This window comes from Coloeus monedula (assembly GCF_965178545.1).
Source record: "Coloeus monedula genome assembly, chromosome: 1".
NCBI classification, from domain to species: Eukaryota; Metazoa; Chordata; class Aves; order Passeriformes; family Corvidae; genus Coloeus; species Coloeus monedula.
Window position 1 is genome coordinate 34,604,814 of NC_138781.1, and position 23,702 is coordinate 34,628,515.

At 38.9% G+C, this 23,702-nt stretch overlaps 1 protein-coding gene across 1 annotated transcript in view; it reads right to left on the bottom strand.

Moving 5' to 3' along the window:
- JAZF1 (JAZF zinc finger 1) overlaps window positions 1-23,702 on the bottom strand; it is a gene marked incomplete at both ends in the record, with an annotated part of 185,866 nt that overhangs the window by 8,466 nt on the left and 153,698 nt on the right. The window contains one exon of the mRNA XM_082297380.1: window positions 18,953-19,149. Coding sequence (XP_082153506.1) covers window positions 18,953-19,149 — 197 coding nt within the window. The remainder of the gene's footprint in view (window positions 1-18,952; window positions 19,150-23,702) is intronic.

Below are 23,702 nucleotides of genomic sequence, written 5' to 3' on the forward strand. Positions count from 1 at the left end.
GGGGTTTTTTTAAAGCAAATGAAACAGAAAACCCTATTGTAAATACACATAGGCACTCCTAGGATGACAAAATATACAATTTCTAAACAGTGATACCAACAATTTCTGCCTTTATAATCACCCCCCTTGTGAGCCCCCTTAAGAGCGTGATTTCCGCCCAAATAGGATTTTGTCCTCCTGAATAAAACGCCATTTGAGACTGTATGGCATCTCGTAGGGACACCACTCCTTCTAGTGATGATAAGGAGTATGCTTTCATAAAGCAACAATCAGTGCTCTTTAAAACTTAATATACAATACAATGTATAAAAGAAGAGATACACAGAACAGTGGGTAGAAGCTGCAGTCAGTACTATTATGCATTTCCTTAGGTTTTCCTAAAGAGATTAAGGGGTGCTCTTTGAATTTTTCTAAGTAACTTTGTACAGGAAGGTCCAATTCTGTAAAAATGTTTGTCTGTACTTCACTCAAAGGCAGTCTCAGTGAAGGAGAGAGACAGACGAGATCAAACTGTGTGTGTAAGCATCTCTGAGATCAGCCATCCTTACGGTTTTCTTCTCACTGGCTTACCTGAACAAAAATGCAAGATTTGGTCTAGTACACTCAAAACAGTTCTTTAACCAGTATAAGCAAATGCTCCATTGTCTTAAATTTTTAAATTCAGATGTCACTGCAGATTTTACAAATACAATAAGCTTTTTCATATGAATGACCATATAAATAGGTGTTTCTTCTTGCTCATAACAGTAATACTAATGGTGCCGTATGACTTCATATGGAGCTGGAACTGCAGTCTATCACTGCTTTTATCTAAAAGTGTCTACTGAACTCAACTGTTTCTACTCTCTTAAAAAAAAAAATCCAAAAGCCATTAGAAATCCCAAAATGTATTTAAAAGGATCTTAATATAAGGAAAATGCAAAAAAATTTACTGCCTTAAAAAAAATCATTAGCAATAAAAATTCAACCTTAAAATAATTATGTTGTTTCAGTTGTTATAGAAAAACAACACCGATTTAGTCATGCTTTTAACTGATTCTGCCTCAGAATTTAATTTCCTCAGTTGTCAGTATCTAAGAGCAGCAACCCATGTGGTGCCTCACTGACTGCGTGCAACACATCAGAGAGGGGGGAAATAAAACAAGAGGGAAAACAAAAAGCACAACGCGCAGGTTGGCGCTGCCATTATAAACAGCCCCTGGATGAGGTATTTTAATTAAGTGGTGCAGGGCTGAGCACGGTTTCTCTGCGAGGCCGTTCCCAGCCGGAGCAGGAGGCGCTGGCCCTGGGCTCCACGTCAGGTGTACAAACTGCAACCTGAGCCCGGCTCCTCGGGCAGCGCTCCCGGGAACCAGCAGCGCGCTGAGGGGAAGTGCACGGCAGCGCACTTTGATCGAGACAGACTTAGTTAATTGCTTGCTTTTTTTTTTTTCCCCCTCCTAAAAACTTGGTTGGTGTTTCAAAATTGTATCTGTAAATATTTATTTTTTTAAAGGAAAAAAAAAAAAAAATTAAGCACCTTTGCATCCAACCTATGGCCTGTTCCAGGGTGTAACAACTGTGTGACTTTGGGCATTGAGCTGAGCCCTTCCTGTAGCACAGGTGCCAATGGCTTCACCCTTTCTCCTCACGCTTGGAAAGTGGACTGAATGTTCCCCCCCCCAGGTATTCAAAGGAAAAATATCAGAATTATGCTTCAGAAGTCTAAATAGCAAAAAAAACCTCCCCCCAAAACTCAACGACATACAGTGCTCGAAGACAAAGCATCTAAATATCTGGCTGATAGAGAAGCACATGCTTTCAGCAAGGCACTGTACAAACATACAATGTTATTACTATAACTAAATACTAGTTCTATCATAGCAAAAAACCTGCTCTCTATCTCTTTCCTCTGGCAATACTTTTTCTGAGGCTCCTTGCTAGCTCATTACTCTTTAACATAATAACCAATTTTATCATCTGGCTTTCATCCAGAGACCCTACACAGTTCTACCTTGGCCTAACCTAAACCACTGCTTTCTTATCCAAATAACTCAGTAACATCTTCTTAATACTGCACGCACCCTCGCATGCAATATTCCCTCAGTCCTGGCCCACAAAGCCATTTCCCCACTCCTCGCTCCAGTGGCCTTGCCAAAAGACTCACTTCATCTGTGCTGCCCCCAGAAGATCAAAAAATGACACAAAACAAAGGCAAGGGAAGAGTGGCTAGTTTAGTTTTTTTTTTCTTCCCTGCAATTTTCCATGCTGAGACAATGCCACTACTCCTCAAAGGGGAGGTGGACTCCACTAGGCACAACTCACACAGGATGTCATATTGGAGCCAGGTATCACATAAAATTACCCTTTATGAGAAGCCACAAAACATATTGGGTCACAAAGAGTTCCAGCAAGTTCTTTCTCTTGTAATTTTCACACTGCATTTGAAGAATCCATCACAAATGAAGAGGCTGTCTATGTCACAGCCAAAAGTAAAGACATGCACGAAAAGGGATTATGATTACTGCCTGTAAGGTAAGAAGCCTTTGTTGTTTGACAAAAAGCAAAGCCGATCATAAAGACTTGGTCTACACCTCTGCTGCCAGTCAGTTTTGCTATCAAAATCAGTGAGAATGTCACTTAATCCTACAGCAAAGATCTCACCTCTTTGATGCCCATCTACTACTTTTTTGTTTTCCAGTAGATGAAGTCGGTAATTTAAAGAGCTCAGAAATGCTTTGCAGAGAGCTAATTCATTTGACATTCTGGAATAGACAACATCCCAGCTACACTGCTGAAAATCTGGGGCTTTATCTTTTATGTTTCTGGGGTTTATTCTGTATTCACACCACTGCAGCCACGATAAATTCTGCCTTTTGCTTGAGCGAATTCATTCTGTCGTGAGATTTACAGAGGGTTTTCCCCTGAACTTTAAATGAATCTTTGTTCTAGCAGGTGCACAGCATTTGTTGTTACATTGCTTTTCAAATCCAAAGACTTCTCTGCTGTGCCTTTAAATATAAAAAAGACAAAGCTGATTAAAACCAGCACAAGCTGTGTGTGCCATTTTAATGAGTAAGATCTATCTTGACCTCTGATCAAAAAACATTATGAGTTCTTCCTTTCTCCTCCCATGAAGAAAAACAAACCCAAAACATCCTTGCCAATTATTTTTGTGACCAGAAAGGATACATTTAAGTAACAATGAATAACTATGAGCAAATAGCTTACTGCAGTGGGAACCAACATTACTAGTGTCATTGAAAGTTCATGGTAATTCCAAGGATTTCTCATAAAAATTCAGCTTCACACTTTGTCCCGTGCGGGACTTGCAGTTTGTATTTCATAGAAACAGTTTTATGAGAGCAGTTCTTATGTTAAGAACTTTGCATTCCCATATACTGCGACAGTTTCCTTGATAAAAAAAGTGAATTATTAATACTATGTGAATTTTGGGTTAACACTAAAGCACATTTATGGATTTGTCAGACTTCTTCCCTCTGTGCCCATGGATGCACACAGCCTCCTCCATACTTGAAAGCAGGGGCAGTGTCCCTACAGCTGATACTCATTGCTGATCTAAAGACATATCAAGTCATTCAAAATGAAATATTCTTCCTTTATATAAAGAACAGGAAATAAATGCTAGGGGCAATGAAATTCAAAACAGTTAAATAACAGCTGCTATGAAAGTCTTTAGTCTAGAAGCCGTAGCAGGACTCTCTCAGCTGAGAGCTGGTATGGGTAGCAGAGTGCACTGGCTCTGTGAACTCCAGCAACAAATGTCAGACACTAGATCATCCAGCCAGACTAAGCCAGGGTCTTTGCCAGCTTGCTTGTTTTAGTGGGTGGGGGGAGAGGGGACTCCGAGGACAGAAAGCAGTTTTCAGCTTTTGTGAAAAGCCTGTTCAGATTAATTTCTTAGATCTTCAAAAATACTTTTACCATTCATGTCCACAAAGATGATGTAGACACAACTGAAGAAAACCCAGAGAAGTTTAACAGAGCACTTTGCAGTGCTACAGACACTGGCATTTTAGACAGTAAGGGCAATTCCAGTGTTTGGATTAAGCACCTAAATACAGCAAGCACTAGGTTCACCTCAGTGAACGCTGGAGCCTTCTCCAGCACATGGGCACAAGCACATGCAGTTGAGTTCTTGCTCTTCTCCCAGCAAATATTTCTGATCCTCACTTCTGGGTGAGGAGAGTCAATTCTGTTCTCAAAGCCAGCTGCATACTTGGAACTTTGCTGTCACTGGCGGGAGCTGATTGAGATGGTTATGGTTTGTCAAATGGGCACTTGCCAGGGCTGGCAGAGGCCTCCATCCCTCTTCACAATCACAACAGAGCCACCAAAATAGTAATTATGACTTATTACTGCCTTGGGGGTGCAGGGTTGTCCCGCTGGCCGCTGCGAGCCCTGCACAGCGTGTCCCGCAGGCTCTGTGGGCTGTGGCCACCGCTGCCGGCCTGCTCACGCCAGGAGCACTCCCTCATCCTGCCTTCAGCTGTCACCACTGCCAGCATCCTCCTCCTTCCCACGACACTAGTCAGAGCAGGCTTTGGCCAGAACAATGTCTTCTGGAGAAACCAGCCTTCCTCTTCTCTTTTCCAGTCCTCGCCTAGCTCAGATCAAGTGTCAAGCGCTAAATAACGAGCTGTTAGGACGTATTACTGCCCAGAAGAACTAATCTTCTATTGTCTCTGGCTGAAGCAAGGCTCATCTAATGAATGAGCACCAAGAGAATTTCAAAAATGTACCTTCTCATGTAATCATGTGAACATGGATTCAAATACAAAGAACAGTATGGTTTTTATCATTATTTTTAGGCACAAGGCACTTAAAAGCACTAGAGAAAATAAGTTAGACAAAAAAAACCCGAAAACCAAAATCCTTTTCATGTTTGTTCGCATCATTTAAAGACTAGCTGTCAGACCACACTTTCAGACCTCCACTGCTATACCAAAAGAGGGAACATTTAAGCAACTAAGGTTATGGGTAGGTGTTTCTGGACATCTTCTCCCCTCCCTCACAGTCAAACGGCAACTGTAACTTGCACCGTCACAGAGATGGTCTGAAAGGATCCCTCCCGCAGCTGTTTTGGAGGGCGGTACTTCAAACAGGATGAACCCACACATAGTTACACACCCAGTCCATGGAGCACACTAGTGTTTTAAATGAAATGGTAGATAGGTCAATTCCAACATCTCACACCAACTGCAGTTTTCATTTCAATGCTCTCAGTGCAAGCTCATGCTGAATTTTAAGTGACTGAAAACGTATCCCATTACAAGGTTTGAATTGACTTTGGAAAGCATGCAGACACTCCTACAGGTAGAACACAAACCTGAACACATTGTATTTTGGTATAGAATGATTTTGGCTGAGCTAACCTATATGGGAAATCAACCTAAAATGGTGGAGGCTAAGCTAAAATGATAAAGGTACAAAATAAACATAAAGTTTTTTATTTAAAGTGCTACAAGTATGACATTAGTGCTACATATTCTTATTCACTATCTGCAAAATGGAGAACTATTTACACATGAGATCTGCTCTCCATTTTGGGTTACTAGAGAAACAGAACTAACACACTCAGGTTAAAAAGAAGAAATAGGCCTCCAGAGCCAACACTGGGGTTGGTGGAGCAGCTGGACTCTGGTCTTAGGAGCAACTCTGTGCCATTTTCTTTCGTGGTATTTCTGTATCTTGATACTGGTATAGCAAAGAACAGTCCTTAAAACTAAACCACTGTAAATCCCAATCCAAAGTTTATAAATCCACTTGAACACCTATATAAGCAGATATGTTACAACTTATTGAAAGTATAAATGCAAATAAAACATACATGTAATAAGATAAATAAAAGAAAAAAAACACCCCCCACTTCCAATTACTTGTGGAACAGCAACTAATCACAAAAACATGCATGTAAAGAACTGATTCTGGAAAAAACAGTCAACTGATACCACGGCATGTGTTTTGTAGAGCAGGACTTTCTGAGAACGCTGCAGAGGTGCTAAAGCAAATTGTTATAATGTCACTGCACAATGTGCTGTTGAGGTTTTATGGTCACACTGCGCCAATAGTCTCGGGAAGTTATTTTGCATTCTTATATAAACTTTTTCCCTCAATCCTGCTTTCCACAAAAAAGGGCTTTCAATAATGTACAATCTTGTGTTTATACACAGTACAGGAAAAACATGATAAACCCAAGAACACAATCTCTACTTTAAACATATTTTAAAAGTAGATTTCTACAACTTCATGTAAACAAGAATAAGCTGTTAAACACTCACCAAAAAAGAGCATAACCTTCCTGTAATTAAATGGCAGTGTTTTACATGGCACTTTTTAAAAATCATGAAAATAAAAAAGTAAATAAATAAATCAATCCAGCAGACCCCTCCCAACTTGAGGCTTAACCTGCAAATTAATGTAACAGTAATAAAACCTATGCCAGCTGGAATCCTTTCTTTTTCTGGCTTTGGCATGAGAAGCAAGAGCAGGTATATGTTTGAAGAAAAACAAAGTAGGACATTTTCCACCTTTAGTCACAGGATGTTAATTGAACTCTGGCAAATGTTTAAAGATATTCTCAAAATGTTCAAGAAAGAATTAAAACCAGTTGGGGCTGAGAAAAAGAAACAATCCATCCTTCCTCCCCCCCTTCTCTCCCCTCAAACATCTGTTCCAGACTTATACTCCAAAAACCACAGTGAAGAACAGCCATAATTAATGTTATTTTGGCTTTTTAGTTGCTAGGCCTGCATTCCAAGGTTAGAAATACAAAAATACAAGTTCAGGGCACTATTACTGTACTTAAGGACTCTCCTGATGCATGTAACAAAAAAGCAGTTTTTCTTTTCTCTTCTTTACCCCTTTTTATAAAAAAAGAGAAGAAAAAATAGAAACGGTACCAGGAAACAGTTCCATGTTGAAGATAAAGGATTACAATAAAAAGTACCTACATAAATGAACTACACTTTATGAAGCCATGAAAATACATTTGAGACACGTTTTATACATGCTTTACAGCTGCACAAAAGCTATCCAGCCACTTACAATACAGGTCATAAAACTTCTAATGCACACAGTCCCTACCCACCCCGACTGCTGTGTGCTCTGCCTTCACCAGCGTGCAAATCCGGCACGGACGCACCGAGCTACGACCAGGCTCCCACCCAAGGCATTGCTATCATTGTCAGGTAGCCTGCACTACACAAGGAATGCTGCTGATTTCAGCAGGATCCAGCTGGGCAGGGATTTCCAAGATGCTCCTGGGCCTCCTTAGGCCCCCCTGTGTGAATGGGCTGCATTCATGCATGTTAACCCCAGCTCAGCACATGGAGGACCAGGGCGAGGAGGAGCTGTCGAGGTGCAAGACAACTCATTGCCTTTTCAGCAGCTTTGGGCTGAGGAAATTTCATGTTTATGACGCCCAAGAGGGTTGCAAACCCCTGGCCAGCAACAAAGGACGCAATGGCAGATTCTCCATTTCAATGCACTGAAGGGCAGGAGGATTTAATCTGTATGAAAATACACTGACCACTTCTCTCTGTCTGCTTTTGAAGCTCTGACCATCTAGATTTAATAAACACCATTAGCATGATTTGAGAGCTAGCCCTAAGACTCAGAATTACCAGTAAGGGCTAAAATGGCTATCGACTACTGAGCAAGAATCAAGGCTTTTGTCATTCTAACTACAGAAAAAATCTACAGGAAAGATCTGTTTTTTATTAATCCTACTTTGTATTTCTCAGAAAGAAATGCACCCAGGCATAAGAACACATAAGAATTCAGTGGGGAGTCATGTCTCCTCTCTCATTTTTAAAGACAAAGATTCTGATAAAATAAAGTGTGCACTGTGCCTATTATGCTGTCACAAAACTTTCTTTGAGGCTACCACTGTTTCAAACATACGTTACCACGTGTGAGTTGTTTCAGGTGACATACCACTGGGCTGAAATCAAAGTTCTTTTCAAATTGCTATTTTCCATTGCTCCTTGGCTTCTTGTATCCTTTGACATTAGAGGCAGAAGTGCTCAGAAATTGTTGTGAATGGCACTGTCTGACTATATATGGAAAAACCTTACAAGAGGGAGCCTATGCTAGCAAGACAAAGCACTACCCTTCACCTTCAACAAGAATTAGGGGGGTGTCTTCCACCTGCCAGGCTAAAAAGACAAGAGGATGTTGTGGTTTTAGGGGTCAGCAAATGTTTCATGGTTTTTAGCTCACTTGAAATACACAAAAGCTACAAAGAACCCTGTTTTTCCTAAAATGTTACATAATTTTGAGGATCTTGTACTGGCAAACATTGACTCATGATACACCATTTCCCCTGTGAAATAAACCTCTCTGGGTTATAAGTCATCGAGTGTGAAATGGCATGTTAGTCCTTGCTTTTTATTACTTTTGATTTGCTTTGGCTATAATGCAAGGAAAACTCAAACATTTGCCTAAGTTGCATCATATTCAGCACACTGAAGTGCTGCCTAAACAAGCCTGTTTTTTTTCTGCTAAACCATAACACTGCTGTCAGTGTGCAGACATAGAGCAATTTTTTCAGTCCTCAAGGTACTACAGTGATACAGATAAATCCCATTCAATCTCACAGTGTAATATATATATATATGAATATGTGTAAGTATATATGTGCATATATATATATATATACACACACACACACAATTTAAATAAACACCTAAAACCTCCATGTGGCCGCTCCTGTTTCTAACTTGGAGAAAAACATTTGTGTTTTCAGTTAGGAATTTTCAAGATAATTAGCAGATTACTTACAAAGCTAAATAGCAAATAAATAAATAAAAATCCTTCCACCAATTGGCCCTTGCAGTATAAACACACAAACATGAATGCCATCATTGTTACCCAGAACCCCTGAAGTAACTTCTTGAGTGTCACACTATTCCTATGTTAAACCAGTTATGCCACAAGCTGTGAAAGGCAGGCATAATGTGCTTTCTACAAAGTAAGTATTTTTTACACATTTGGAGGAAGAAATGGGTCTATGTGTAAGGGGTGTGCTTGTACACAAAAATCCCTATCCTATCACAAATTAACACAGAGATAATCTTTACTTTTAAGCTTATTGTACATTTTTTGTTCTTGACACTGTTAAAAATGGTTTGCCAGGGTAGACTACTACGATGGGGATTATAAAACAGTTCCTGTGCTTGGAAGTACTTTAATCTACAAGCCATGTTTCTATTGCTGCTTTGTAGCTCAAACCCCAAAACTAGTGATGATTTTATGAGTTGCTATAGTCTAGACAACTTGGTTACTTTTCAATTAAATTGTTCCTTGGGGAGAGTACTGTGAAAATTCCCATACAATTAATTACAGGTATGTGCAATTAAAATACAATTCTACAGCACAGTAGCTTTACAATTGCCGGTGCAATTTATGTCTGTATCAAACAGGAGTGCTCTGAAGGGGCTGAGAAGATGAAGTACAACAAGCAGGAGATTACACGTAAAGCTACCTGTAGTGAATGAGATGAAATAAAAGGTAGTGTTAAATTTTTGTGTGCCTTTTTCTCTGGTAAGATTCAGAATTCTACTAGAAAGCACAAAATCTGACAACTGAGTTAATCTTCCCAGAACATACTGTTACAGAAAACTGGTCTCAACACATTTTTACTGCCAAGTTAAAGAGCAAATGAGAAATTTAACAGAATTATAATGGAAATGCACCCACATAAAGCAGGAAAATGAAGAAAAACAGAAAATGAAGCGAAAAGCTGAGAGGAATAATGATTAAAAAAAGTCAACATGTATTTCCCCTCACAGCACAGCCCCATTTTTCCCCATCAGTTATCTTCATATTAGTCTTACTTTCCTCTATATACACGTAAAAAATGCCCTTGTAACCTTAAAAGCAATTTAAATGGTTAGAAGCACCACTTTCAAATAATATCATTTCGCGCATGCAGTACAGGCCTTTCTGTACTTAGGTTGTAAGTTAGTTTAGGATGGAGTTAAACAAAGCACTAAGCAGGGGAGGTTATCATAGCATGTCTCTTTATGCAAACATAGAAAAGATTAGTTCCAGGAGAATCTCCATAATTTTGCTCCATCTTCACAAGTTTACAGGATCAGGGGGAATGCCAAACCTCTGAAAAATTACGACACTCAAGGGTCATGTCAGCTTGTCTCGCACAGCCCTGCAGAAATACTTTGGGATCTGTACCCAAAGCCACAGGACTATGAAAGAACTGTAGTCATGGACTTGCAGCCCTGTACTCCTCGCAGCCTTAACCCACACTCCTCATTCACCTGGTAAGGCAAACAGGGCTGGGGTTTGCGAGTCCTTAGGACTCTGGTTTTGCCTAGGAGATAAAAAAAGACACCAGGGCCTCCCTTGTAAGCGATACAGCCATCAAAGTGGGCCAGCTCCCATCCTTCCTTCTTTTAGGGTCCAGCCAAACTGCAGAGCAGGTACCCAGGTAATCCCACAGCTAGAGATCAAAAAATGTGCAGGTTTGACCAAGTTAATGTTCTTGGTCCTCAAGATAATTTCCAGCTGTTTGATTTGGTGCTACAAGTTAGTCCAAGTCATGATAACACTGTTGCTGTGCCTGCAATATGGAGTTATCTCTGCTTCGCAGATACTTCAAGCCTAAGTCTCAGTATGTTCTGGGAATGTAATTCTTTTGGTTTGATTTAGCCACTGAGTAACCAGTTTTACTACATAGTCTTGTCTCTCTAAGGAAGCAAGACAGTCACCTGACAGTTGATGACTGCTAGGGGAAAAAAAAAAATTGATTTCTGAGGCACTTAGCCAAGCACAGTGAGGAGCACTTGAACATTTTTCACTTTGGATTACTGAAGAAGGAGCTGAATATGTACAAGTTTAAAGTCTGGCTCCCTAAAATGGGATGTGACATCTAGCCCTGAAAAAACATCTTCTAGCTGTGGGAACAAATCCCACCTGTTCTAAGGAAACCCCTATAGGAAATAATTGCACTTCTACTTACTATTTTTCATTGTTACTAGAAACCTTCTATTATAGCTTTATTCCTTAAGGCAGAAACTAGAAACTACCACAGATTTCTCTTATTACTCACGCTTAGTCACGACCTCAGCCAAAAGCCTGTGTTAAAATCTCATACCATGTCTAAGCACACACATATACTATAGTTAAGTCACACATTGATCAACTGTTTTGCACAGTGTCATTCATTGTTTTTTAAATTATTTTTTACCAGAACACCCATAAAGCTCTGTTAGAATAGGTGCCTCAGGCTGCTAAATGCTGGGCAATTATATGTACATATTAGTTAGTGTGCAGGATTAATATAGGGCCCCAAACCCGCAATTACATGGAACCATTTTGGCTCCAATGAAGAAAGTTCTCTTCCATCATCTACACAGAAATGCGAAATCCTAGCACCATTGAAGCACCTCAGAAGGAGATTTTGTCAGAGACCACAATTCAGTTTCCACAAGATACTTTAACATAGATTTTATCATACCTTGCAGGCCTGAAATATCAAATGTATTCAAACATTCATTATGCTGGAAAACTGAATTTGGTCTTCATTTTGTGAAGTATGGCTTACTTATTTGCTCATAGTGTTTATCCAAGAGTGAGTCCATATATCTAATTTTTAATAAAAACATAGCATAAAAGTTCTTCAGTTTCTGAGCAGGCAATTAAACAAGTAGAAAATTTTGAACAAGTAATGAGATGGTTCCTCAGACATCTGAGAGTGTTTTTTTGAGCTGCACTAGAGCTTGGTTGATTCATGCTTTACTATGCCGGACACCCCGTAAGTCAAACACACAAAAATGTAACACTCTCAGCCCACTTCTCAGCAACAATTTAATACAAGAGCCCTGGGATTGGATTTCATATTTCTACTTTTCATTATTTTTTAAATTACATCTGTATGATACTACACTACTTTAACATAAAGTGTAATAATTAAATTTAACCATTTACAGTATGCTAACAGAGGTGAAGAATTTTTGAAGTGAATGGCTAAAGCTGGGACTACATAAATTCTTGAGCTTGCAACTCTGCAAGTGCCGAATACTTCATTCCAGTCTGACAAAGCACTTGTTATGTGCTCAAAGTCAGGCAGCATTTACCTCCTTGGTATTAGGTGCTTAACATTAATCATGTGCTTCAAGCACATGTGACCTGTAGCATTATTTTCAAAATGCCATCAACGTGTACTTGTTTCCACTTGCTTGTCCTCCCAGGTCTGATTTCAAGCTCCCTTAAGATCTTAATCAAGGAATATTTTGCAGTGCACTTCCCTTAAAAAAACAAGCCCACCACAAAAGAGCAGTATCTCTCTAGCTGTAGCAATACTGAGTAAATCTTCATTGCCCAAAGAGAAAGGCATTGCAGATTATCAACCGAATAGCAGATTTAATGGCTCATGGCCTACTCTGATTCAACCTAACACGGAGTTCAGAAATGCCACCTGCTGACAGCAGCCAAACAGATTCTGCTATAAATAGCAGTTCTGCAACAAATTCAGCTTAATTCGGCTACATATTATTAGCATATCCATCAACACAGAAGTTCTGAGTGCCTAACTCCTCCTCCTCCAAGTCTCCAATTAATTTGTGGGGGGAACACCCCTGTTGTTTTACATTTCTGCTGTTCACTCTAAACTCACAAAGTAGTTCAGTTGAGCAGATCTCTTTTTCTTGCTGGATTCTGTTTAATGTGCTGTTACAGCACTCTGTGCAACAGCTGTCTGTGCCATTTGATTACTTCATTGTTGAAAGCCTGACATATGGAAACTCTACTGAAATGTTAGCTGCTTTGATACCTATGAAGAGGAATGAGCTTTTACATTACAACAACGCATTTTTTAAACAACTTAAAGTAAAAAAAATTAAACACACATTTAGAATCTAAACCATATTAGTTTCCAGCATGCCTGTTACTCTATTTCAATGCCCACTTCCAAAGGCGGGTTACTATTGTGGTTTTGGTTGCTATTACCAGCAAACAATGGTGTGGTTTTCTTTCAGCTTTTGCATTCTTGGAAAAGAAAAGGGAACAGATTCAAGAGGAGGCCCGTGGGATTCCTTCATGAGTTATCCATGAAGGCAAATGCTAGACAGCAGAATTACAGGAATGATATCTCATGTCATTGAGATAACAGTACATGAGATAACAAGGTTTATTGGGAAAAGTAACTAACTGCCACACAGTATTTCACTTCTCAAAATCAAAGCTTCCACAACAGACAAGTCCTTAATGGACCAGAAGAAAGCTGAATCCTTACAAATCAATTTCTGAGTCCCAACTGCCTTTGGTAGGTAGAGAAAGGAGCTCCTTTGTTGTAATATGCAGACTTTCCTCCCCTGTAAATTAGTCACCCATAGAGGGAACAATGATGCTCTAAATTATTTCATCAGCAGCAAGCAAGAACTCTCGTTAACACAGAAGGAAGCTGTAATGTTTTGGTCACTGTTTTGCCAGTAGTAGCATTTGAATCCTGAACAAAATCCATTCTGATCAGAGAAGAGATTAATAGTCTGAGTTGTTAGGATCTATTAATGTTATTGAGTAAAAATTTTTATGTATCTTTTAGAAGATATTCCCTAATTATGTAAATGGGACATGATTCTCTTTAATTTAGTTACCTAAACCTGAATCAAACACAAATATATTTAAAATTATTGCAAATATTTAATAATGCAATCACTCCAGCTATAAAAAGTACTCTTAATTATACCAGGCTCTGAAAAAAAGACACTAGGGGAAGACTGATTTTCTTCCTTTTGATTGAAAATTAATTGAATTTCACTTTCTGTTACAGAACGACATATTATATTAAGTCATGTTTCACCACTAGTATGATTTATTAGACAAAAATTGGCCCATTTCACACAGTGTGTTCTAACTGACTGAAATAGTGCAGCTTTAGGATTACTGACAAAGCTACAAAGCGATCTTGATTTCAGTTTTAGAATATGCTCTATATATCTACAAAACTACTCATTTACTATAAATCTGCTAAAGCATCATTCAGATAGTATCCTCAGATAATAAATGTAATAATTTCTACATCAACAGTAATAATTTGATAGCCTCAGTCATATTTTTTTTCAAATCTTACAACATTACTTTGCTAAATTTTTAGGCATTTTTGAATAAATATCACTGTTTAGGTCTTAGTTTTCTTAAACGTTAAGGCAAATCCTACAAAGTATTTTTTTCCTCCAGATTAAAATGATTTATTACTTTCAAGTTTTACCAGAAAGAAAGAAAAAAAAATTGACAAGTTAGGTATTTTCTCTGGGTAGAAAACAGTGTCACTTTCATAAATACTGAGACTGGACTGGTGGAAATTTCAAGGAAGTCTGACATATTTATGAAAGGTAAAAACTTTCAAATGCAATCAATCAAAAATGACTGAACAAATATGACTCCCCAGAAAGGCATTTATCCTAATTAATAAGACAAACCAATAGTTAGTCACCTACTCAAATGACAGCTGTAAATCAAAATGAAACCCGCCAATTCTCTCATGGGGTCAGCCTATGACCACCCATGAAAACTGCACACTTTCATCTCCTTCCCAAGTGGAAGGACTGAGAAATGGCCACAGCTGTTCCAGGCAACCACAGCATCCTCAACACTTCGTGCCAGGACTGGCTGCCATCCACTGCTCCAAATGATCAGGCAGTAAATAGGTCCATAAACCCATTAAAACAGCATAAATGTTATAACTTGTAATCTATTAAAATAAAAAATAAACAGGAAAGGATATCTGAGAGCCAGCTTCTTCCGAGCAAAATGTAATGCTAATTATGAGGTTTTCAAGTACTCCAGCTTTTCTTTTTTCCTTTTTTTTTTTTTTTTGGGCAGGGGAAGGTTGGGGAGCAAAAGACTTAGGGCTGAACTATTAAAAAGCCAGTTGGTGGTATTAAACTCTTGCTTTAGGATTTATAAGAAGGCAAAAAAATTCACTCCAGGCTGAAATTTATTATTCTGGGCCTGGAATAGTTTAAAAAAAAAATCAAAAAAAAGCAGTCATAAATATAGAAGAAAATAATAAACAAACACAAAACAGTGGTTTCAGATGATTTCTGGCATTCCTTCAATGCAGAAATGGCTTTTTTTTTTAAGTCTGAGATTCATCACTATGAATTACTTTTCTAACTAAAATAGGGAAAAAGGTTATTTTAATAATTAATTCCCAATAAGTTACTATCACTGAACTTCTTTTAAAGCTTTTCAGTATGAAGAGATATCACAGTTTTCAAAGGAATGTCAATGCTCTGACTTACACCAAAAGCCAGGATGTTAGGGGTGGAAATTTCATCAGTGAGCCACATAGATGCATGAAAGCATTAAAAAAAATTAACAACGTATGTTAAGGATGCAATGCCAGCCACATCTTTATCCATAACTAGATTTCATTAGTTTTGTGGGTTTAAAATTGACATTTAAAAATAAAAGCAGCATAAGTTTTTGTGACATAACTGAGTGCTCCTTAAATAAAGAGATTTCAGTGTTTGGAGACTGTTAACATCTTTCCAAAATAAGCTGTGTGCTGGTGCTACTTTGCTCTATTTCCCTATCACCCTAAGGAGCCTTTATTCCTGATGGAAGCCATTTCTTTTGCTAAATCCTGCCTGTGAACTCTAACAAGACCATTTAAGCCCTACTAAACAAAGTCTCCCGGGAGACACTATTGTTAAAATAAAAACTGGAACAAATTTTTAAAGTGAACTTTCTGCAATCATTAGAGGATGCAGGTCTTAAGAAGAAGAGAAGACTTGTTATAGGAGAGGGAACAAAAAGCCAAATGTAAGCAGAGAGCATATGCCAGCCACCCTGAGGGAACAGGGGGGAGGTACAGAAAATTAACTACTGCATTTCTCCTTCCCACCAAAACCGCTAACGGGCCATTTCAGGGGACTAACACATACAGAGCCTGAGGATAAATACATGTCTAGCTCATTACCTGAGAAGAGCCTTAAAGAGCACACTTCTTTGCTGAATATTTCTGCTTCTCTGTGAATAATCTCATTTACCAAGAACAAGGAGGTGCCTACACATGCACATGCAACATTGACAGCATCGATGTGTGTCAGGCTGGACGCTGCTCAGCTCTGTCTGAGAACGAGGCCCTGTAGTCTTTTGGCACAGATTTTTACTGTAAAACTTAACAAACATTCTCTGCAGCCAAAACACCCTGAACCGCTTCTTATCAGGTTTCACAAGCTAAGGGGGTTTGAGTCTGGTCAATACATAGATGAGAGATCATTACAAGAAATTGCACTTTGCTGAAAATTTATAGCAGTAGCTTAAAACCATCAGGAAGTGGTGAGACATCGCTGTGAGGACATGCACACAGGTAGCTGGGATCCAGGCAGCTCCTGGCTTCACCCAAGGCAAGACTAACACACCTGGGAAAGCCAAGATGAGCAGCATATGAAAAGGGAGGACAGTACATGCAAAAGAGGATTCAAAAAAACTAGTGTGGTTTTTGCTTTCTACATTGAACAAGAATGGGAAAAAGCCACATGTGACAGACACTCTCTGCTGAGGAACATGTGTATTTGTATGCCACCTCACCAGCCTGTAGGGCATGATTCCTCTCTGGCATCTGATGTGGCACCACCTTGTGCAGTGACAGTAATGCCAGGCATAAGCCCTCAGGAACTACCCAACAGCTGAGACGGGAGATAATAAAAGGGAAACAGCCATTCTGGAAATTTCATGAATGAGCTGGGTCAAAGCAATCCCATTTTATTTTTGACAAAGTATAGGTCTAAAGGAGGATGAGGACAAGGATTATATTTGGATTATAACAAATACAGGACATAAGGTACCCTAAGGGAAAACAGCCTCTTTGTTTTCTCAAGCTACCACAACATACACGTTTACCTGCATTCAAAGACGAATTAACAAGAGTTTTCTCCAAGTACAAATCAAACAGGACTGCATGGAAGGGATACAGCAATACTCTTCATTCTCACTGGATGCAGTGGAGGGTATGCCTGTAGGGCTTGAAAGCTGTGCAAGCACTATGAGGCTGAAATGTAGGACAATTTACATACTCTAAATGGTTTCCCTGAAACAGATCTTGCCTATCCTTGGTTACATCACCTTGCTAGTCAACTGTCATATATACTTGCCCTTGAGGGAAAAAGATTTGCATTGGCCAATAAAAGACATGTGAGCTGCAAATCTAAAACGAGTCTGCAACCCCTACTGTGCTGCCTCTCCAGGCACTGCACCCACAGAAAGAGAAACTCATGCCATGGCATGACTCCGAGTACCTCATCTATCTAAGTTAGGAAAAAATCCTACACCAAGTAAGCACTGGGAAAAAACCTGCAGTTATCAGAAAAATCTCAATGCTTACTTTAGGTCCAGAAAAACTTTCAAGATGAGAAAAATGGAAATTCTGGGCTGAGGCTGCTGAAATGCAATGCAGTTAATAGTAAATTCAAAAAAAAGTCTTAAAGAAAGAATGTATGTTTTTTGCTACTAGGATGTTACAAACCCTAGCTTTGGAACAGGGTCCAAAAGGGAACTTGGAACAGAGGGTGCAGAAAGTGGAAGCAGGTATTATTTATAACCTGGCAGGCAGGACTTGGAGAAATGCAGCCATAACAAGCTGATTCTCTTAACTGCAGGTAAAACAACATTCTGACTAACTTTAAAAGTTTGGAAAATATATAAATAATAAAAGTATTTTGGTAGACAGATGCTGGCTTTTTTTCTTTAGTATTTGATGGAACTTGTTTCAAAGAGTACATAACTAGCCAGTATTCCTGACAGATGTGCAAACTTATACTACCTGACCACATCATGAATTAGCCTTCTCAGGAGGAGCTGTACAAAAAGTCAACAAAAGAAAGAAGAAACACCTTGCCATCTGTAGGATGTCAAGGAAACGAATCAGTTTGTTTCAAATAGGAGATAATTAAGGAAATGTAAAAATTTCTGAATTACATTAGGACTTTATAATTTAGCTTTTCTCAGCGTGCTTCCCTTTTTCATAACCAGGGACATACTGAACAACCACTTCATTTTACAACTTGCAGACAGAACATCACAAGGACTGCTACAACTTTTCCATTTAATCATTAATACTAATGAATGAAATAGCCTATAAAAAAACCACGTGGTGTAACAGTTTTTCAAGGCAGTGATGCTCATGTGATTTCCTGCTAAGGAGAATATATTGAACCTATTTATTACAGAATAGAATAGCCCTATTATATGCATTTAGCTTTTTAGATGAAAATACTGGTATTTAGCCTGAAGTGTATCAGAATTGTCTGACAAGATCTCTATCTAAAGTAAATCACACTGACTTAGGCCAAGAGTGTGGTTCAGCAAAGCAAGTTAATTTTCAGTTACTGTAATCAGTGCAAAAAGATTCTCAGGACTTTTATACCTTGGAAAACCACTGGAATATTAGCTTTTGAAGAAAATATAGATCCCTTTTTAAATTTATTTCTTTTCGTGAACATAGTTTCCTAATGAAAGTAATTTCTACATGATGACAGCAGCAGAACATTCCTCCCTGACCACTTACTTATCTAAGAATTCCACTTTGCCCTCCACCAAAAAAGAACTGGGGGAGGAGGGGAAGATACTGAGACCACTTTTTTTTCAATCTTTAGCTGGTACTGTACCATAGGCAGAGCTCTCCTATTGATACATAAGGGGTCTTTTGCACATTGGGTATTTCCGGTAAGGTTAGTTTCTTCATGTAATAATTTCAGCTGCAACATTTAAAGTTAGTGCCCTTCTCTGCTTTAGCAAAGAATTTGGAAAAAAATGCCCTAACAGATTTTAGGGAATGCAAACCAACTGTAAAACAGCCCAAAGCTTTTCTGTTTTATTTTTTGGGGCACTTCTTCCTCATGCCTCAATATGTCTCCTGTTCTCTAAATGCCATGTAACAAAACTGCTCCCTTTATTTGGGATGAATCAAAGAGTAGGTGCTTACCTGTAGGAGTACTGCTGCGAAATGAAGAGGAGGGAGTGATTGGAGGGGTGACTGGAGGAGTAAGGCTTCCACTGCTGTGGCGAGGTGGAGTAGATACATTCCCACGGGACACCGTACTTGATAAAGTCAAAGAGAGTTTCGGCTGAATCTTTTTCTTCAAAGACTCCTGCTCACGTCGAGCTGCATCAGTCATAAATCTAGAACAAGGACAATCATGAGGATGAGAGCTTTGAACCACTTTCCACCAGCAATCTTTAGGTAAAGGCAAAGGGTTTTTTGCCCTCAGTGACCCAACGGAGTTTCCAAGTTCCTCTGCAGCACACAAATTTAAAGAACACAAACTTCTCCGTCAATAACTTTATGTTCAAGATCTGGGCCATTTCCTTCTGATTTCAATAAAACTTACATTAGATACTTGCATCATGTGCTAACACACAAGTGTTTTTTAAATTCCAACCAGACCTCAGCATTACAAACAATAACATAATGACTGTACTCAGTCCTTTACAGTAACTACATTCAATCATTCTGTGAAAAAGTAGCTGAGAAAAATGTTAGCAGCAAACAACCTTCAATCTGAAGGTCAAAGGAATAGAATTAATTACTTTGTGTAGATATGTAATTTTCAATAGGATAATCACATCCTTTTACTAAAGGTTTTAGACAACGTTGCCTGGCATAAAAGATGTCTAATTGCAATTCCTCAAACTGGCGTTCCCAGCTCCTGAAAACCAAATGAGGTCTCTCTGTAGAGCTCTGCACAGGCTGCTGAAGGCTTCATGCAATTTGAGGTTCATCTCTGTGGGGTGCTGAGAGGTAACCCCAGCAGCATGATGCAAGGTGTGCACCAGTAGCACTGTAATTCCAGCAGTGCAACTTTTTGAATGGGGTATCTCATCTGGAATAAAAAGAGCTTTTTTCACTTTTATTTTGATTCCTTTCAAAAAGGTAGAATTGAACTGGAAAAGACCACTTTTATTCCAAGTACATACAAAGAGTTCAGAAGACCTGAAGCTGCTTTGTGCTGACATTCAAAGCATTGCTGCTGGCACCTGTATTAACTCCCACTTGAAAAGGCTGGGGGTCCCCCCCAACAGGATCTCTGCAAGTCAGACTTAATGAATTAGCATTGGAGAGACATTTTAATCGTTTGTCTTTCCCCTTCACTGCATATGGATATACATTAATAATTATGGATATCTGGAAGGATTCCTAACACAGGCTAAAGTAAATCACCTTGTCCGTACAGCCCCCTGTCCTTGAGGCTGAAGTACAAACTACACCTACCAGTGAATAAAAACAATATGCACTAGCACATGATACAGAATAAAAAGTTAAGTTACACAAGACAAGCATTTGTCTGACCATAGTCTCAAAAAACTATAGCATAAAATTTTAGGTACCATTAGAGCAATAAAGATGTATCCTGTCTGTCCATACCATGAAGGCATTAATAAGTGGATCTTTGCCATGATAAGTAACATCAACACACAGACATTAATAAACAGGTATGTGACATGACATCTTATCTTCTTTGAACTGAGAGAACAATACATCATGTCAAGCCCAGATATGGCATTTTTATGAAGTTAATATTTTAAATGCAGATATCCACAGTAACAGTTGAGTGTTAAATTTCTCTTCTTCAAACAAGGGTGCAGATGATGTTGACAAAACATCCTCAAATGGAAGCCTACATTTCATTCAAGAAAATAAAAGGATCTTAATAAAGTGGGCATTCAGTACCTATTTGCTTTCCTCTAACTAGGAAATGTCTAATTCACTATTTTTGCAATTTGTACTATGATGTATGCTTGCTTCTGGATGGGAAGCCTTATTCCTTAAGAAAATATTATGGTAACATTATAAATCCTTGAAAATTTGGAGGAGAACTTCAACTGTGAGATATTAAAAGCAGCAGCACGAAAGTTGCTCTTTAGTAAACTCAGCCACAAATAACAATGTTAAAATAATATTGAGTTATAACCACTCTGGTTGAAGTCCATAAAACTCAGGAAAATGTGAACTTATAACTGAAACTTCTCCCTGTCCTCTTAACTCATTCCCATTTGGGCTAAGCATGTAAAGCATATTCCAAAATGTCATTTGTTGTCTACACTGAGAACCTGAGAGAAATGGAAGGCAGAGTCTGTTGAGAAGTGCAGTTTCCAATATCTCACATATGGAATTAACCTTTTCAGATCTGAATAGTCCCATACATGTTTGCTGAAGCACAGGCAGTGCTGTGGTTTTGAAAACGAAACTTGTTTAAATGGATTAAAAGAAAACATTTTTCAGTATTTTAACTGAAATTCAGTATCATACATGTGTCTGACTATGGCAGTGTTCTTCAAAGCTTAAAATATAAGCACTTTAATGATGGATATAGAATGACATTTCCAACTAAGTCTTTAATTTTCATGTTGGAAGTACATTATGGTTGCAACATCAAGTGTTCACGAATGAAACATGCTGGAATTAGGGTTGGATACTGGTCTCTAAATTACATGGCTGAATAAAATTTTCCCTGCCTCATTTAAATGCACAAGATATCTGGGAAACAGGAAATGAACTGTAACTAAAAAAGGCTGCTCCAAGACCACTTAGGTTAAGTCCCATCTTCTTGATAGTCTGTCCCACCATCTTCAAACACATCTCTTTGCTGAGCAAAGCTGCCTCTGCTTTTTTCAAATAATTATCTACATAACCCTGCCCCTCTAGTTCCACCACTGTGCAGATTTCAGTCACCTTCCCTATTGCATATGATTTTGTGTACACCTCATAAGCCTCTCTCCCTCAAACCAATACATCACATAGGTGCAGTGAAACAAGGAGGATCATTCAGCTCCCAGCCACTCATTAACCCTGTTTTGAAAAGCATAAGGTTTGAGTGCTTTCTTGCCAACGGTTCATAACATCAGGCAGGAGTGAACTCTTTCTAAAGAAATCTCTTCTACACGCATTTTTTCTTTCCTCACCCTTTCAACCTTCCTAATTATTCAACTCCCTGCTCCAAAACACGTGGGTGCAGTGATTTCTGAATCCAGTGCTTGCAGCAACTTTAATAAACATGAGCAAAATATAGTTTTTCCCCCCTTCTCATTCCATGGAATGGTTCAAGTATTTTTATTGAAACTTTCCCAAGAAATTCAGCCTGAAGGAGACACCCAGCATGGAAAATTTCAGCCCAAACAGATGAATGCTGGCAACATAAGCAACTGAAACAGTCTTATAATGGAAAGTGTTGCACAACCTTTCATATAGGTGGTAATATAATACAAACAGCGTTAGCTCTTGTTACCAACACAGAAAGTCACAAAAAAGCAGAGGCTATGCTCAAGTTAAAAAAACCATTTTAGAATCAAACCTTTTCCAGTATTTCTAAGACTTGTCACCCCCATAAGCATTGGAGTCCAGAATGAACAGAACACACTCTTAGAAATTTCCTGGTGCTATTAGCATGCACTGCTTCACGATCACGCCCCAGTGTGACTCACATGATGATGTCAGAGTTGGTTTATCATAAAACCTGTGCTACACACAATGCTAAGACAGTTTAAGAGCTCTGGACTCATACACCTAGACTGAGGGTAAGGGTTATAAAAATGAGCTGCAGAAAAACTGAAAGGGAAAAAAAGAACCTGGGTTGCACTCCAGAACGTATATTCTTAATAGTTCTTATCAGGGCATGAAGTACCCTTTCCTCCTCTTCCTCACTGCTAGATCTTGCTGATGCAGGGAGTCAGCCCTGCTTGGGCCAGCTTTGTTTCCATGTCTACAGACATTCACACTGACAGTAAAGAAGGTGCATCACAGCTGCCTGGTTGGATTTGAGTATTAATTTGCTACATTTAGTTTCTTCATGATCTAGTCTCTAAAACATACACCAACACAGAGGACACGTCACAATCACAAGCCTACTGTTCTCCAGTTACCGCGTGCACAGGAGGGGGATTATTCTGAGCTTGCATAACAAGCAGATTACACTACACCAAGACTCAACCCCAGGATTGCTCCACAACATTGTCCAGCTGCACACAAGCTTAAAAAAATGTACAGCACTACCTGACAGTAACAAATATACTCTGTCCTGTGCCTTACCACTGACAACTAGTACTAGCCCACAACAGGAAAAGATAGCAGAACAGAATTAGTTCTGACCTTTTTCATTACCAGATAATTATGGAAAAACATTGATAGTAGCATTCAGGTCATATTCACGTTTGCCTAATTTGGCTAACCTGCCCTGGGAAAGCCTGTCACCTTTACGAGAACATGCTGAGCTTCCATCGCTTATTTTTCAACAGATTGCTCCTTAGCCTGACACTTGCTCAACTTCAAGGTTGGAAAGAGAAGAAAAAAAATCCATGGTGCTCTATTACAGATTTGTCCTGCCTTTTGGTAGTATTGTATTTAAATAAAAAGTGGTCAGACTTACTTGACAGATAGGGCACACACTAGCTTGCTACCTACTAAATTACATACATACACGAAAGCCATGCATTAATTCTCTTGCTACTCTTTACACCCATTAGACTAAGGTCCTTAGCGTACCAGTTTTTCCCCTCAGTCTTTTCCCATTTTTGCTTCAAGATGTTTATGCTATTCTTTGCCAGTGCTGTAGCAAGAAAAATAATGAGGTGGGGATGGTAATTTTAGCTTTCAGTCTTCCTCATCACAGTAGCAGTGTTTAGGAAAAAAAAAAAAGGCTAGGATGAAAAGTACTTCCAGTTGTATGGTATTTTAAAAC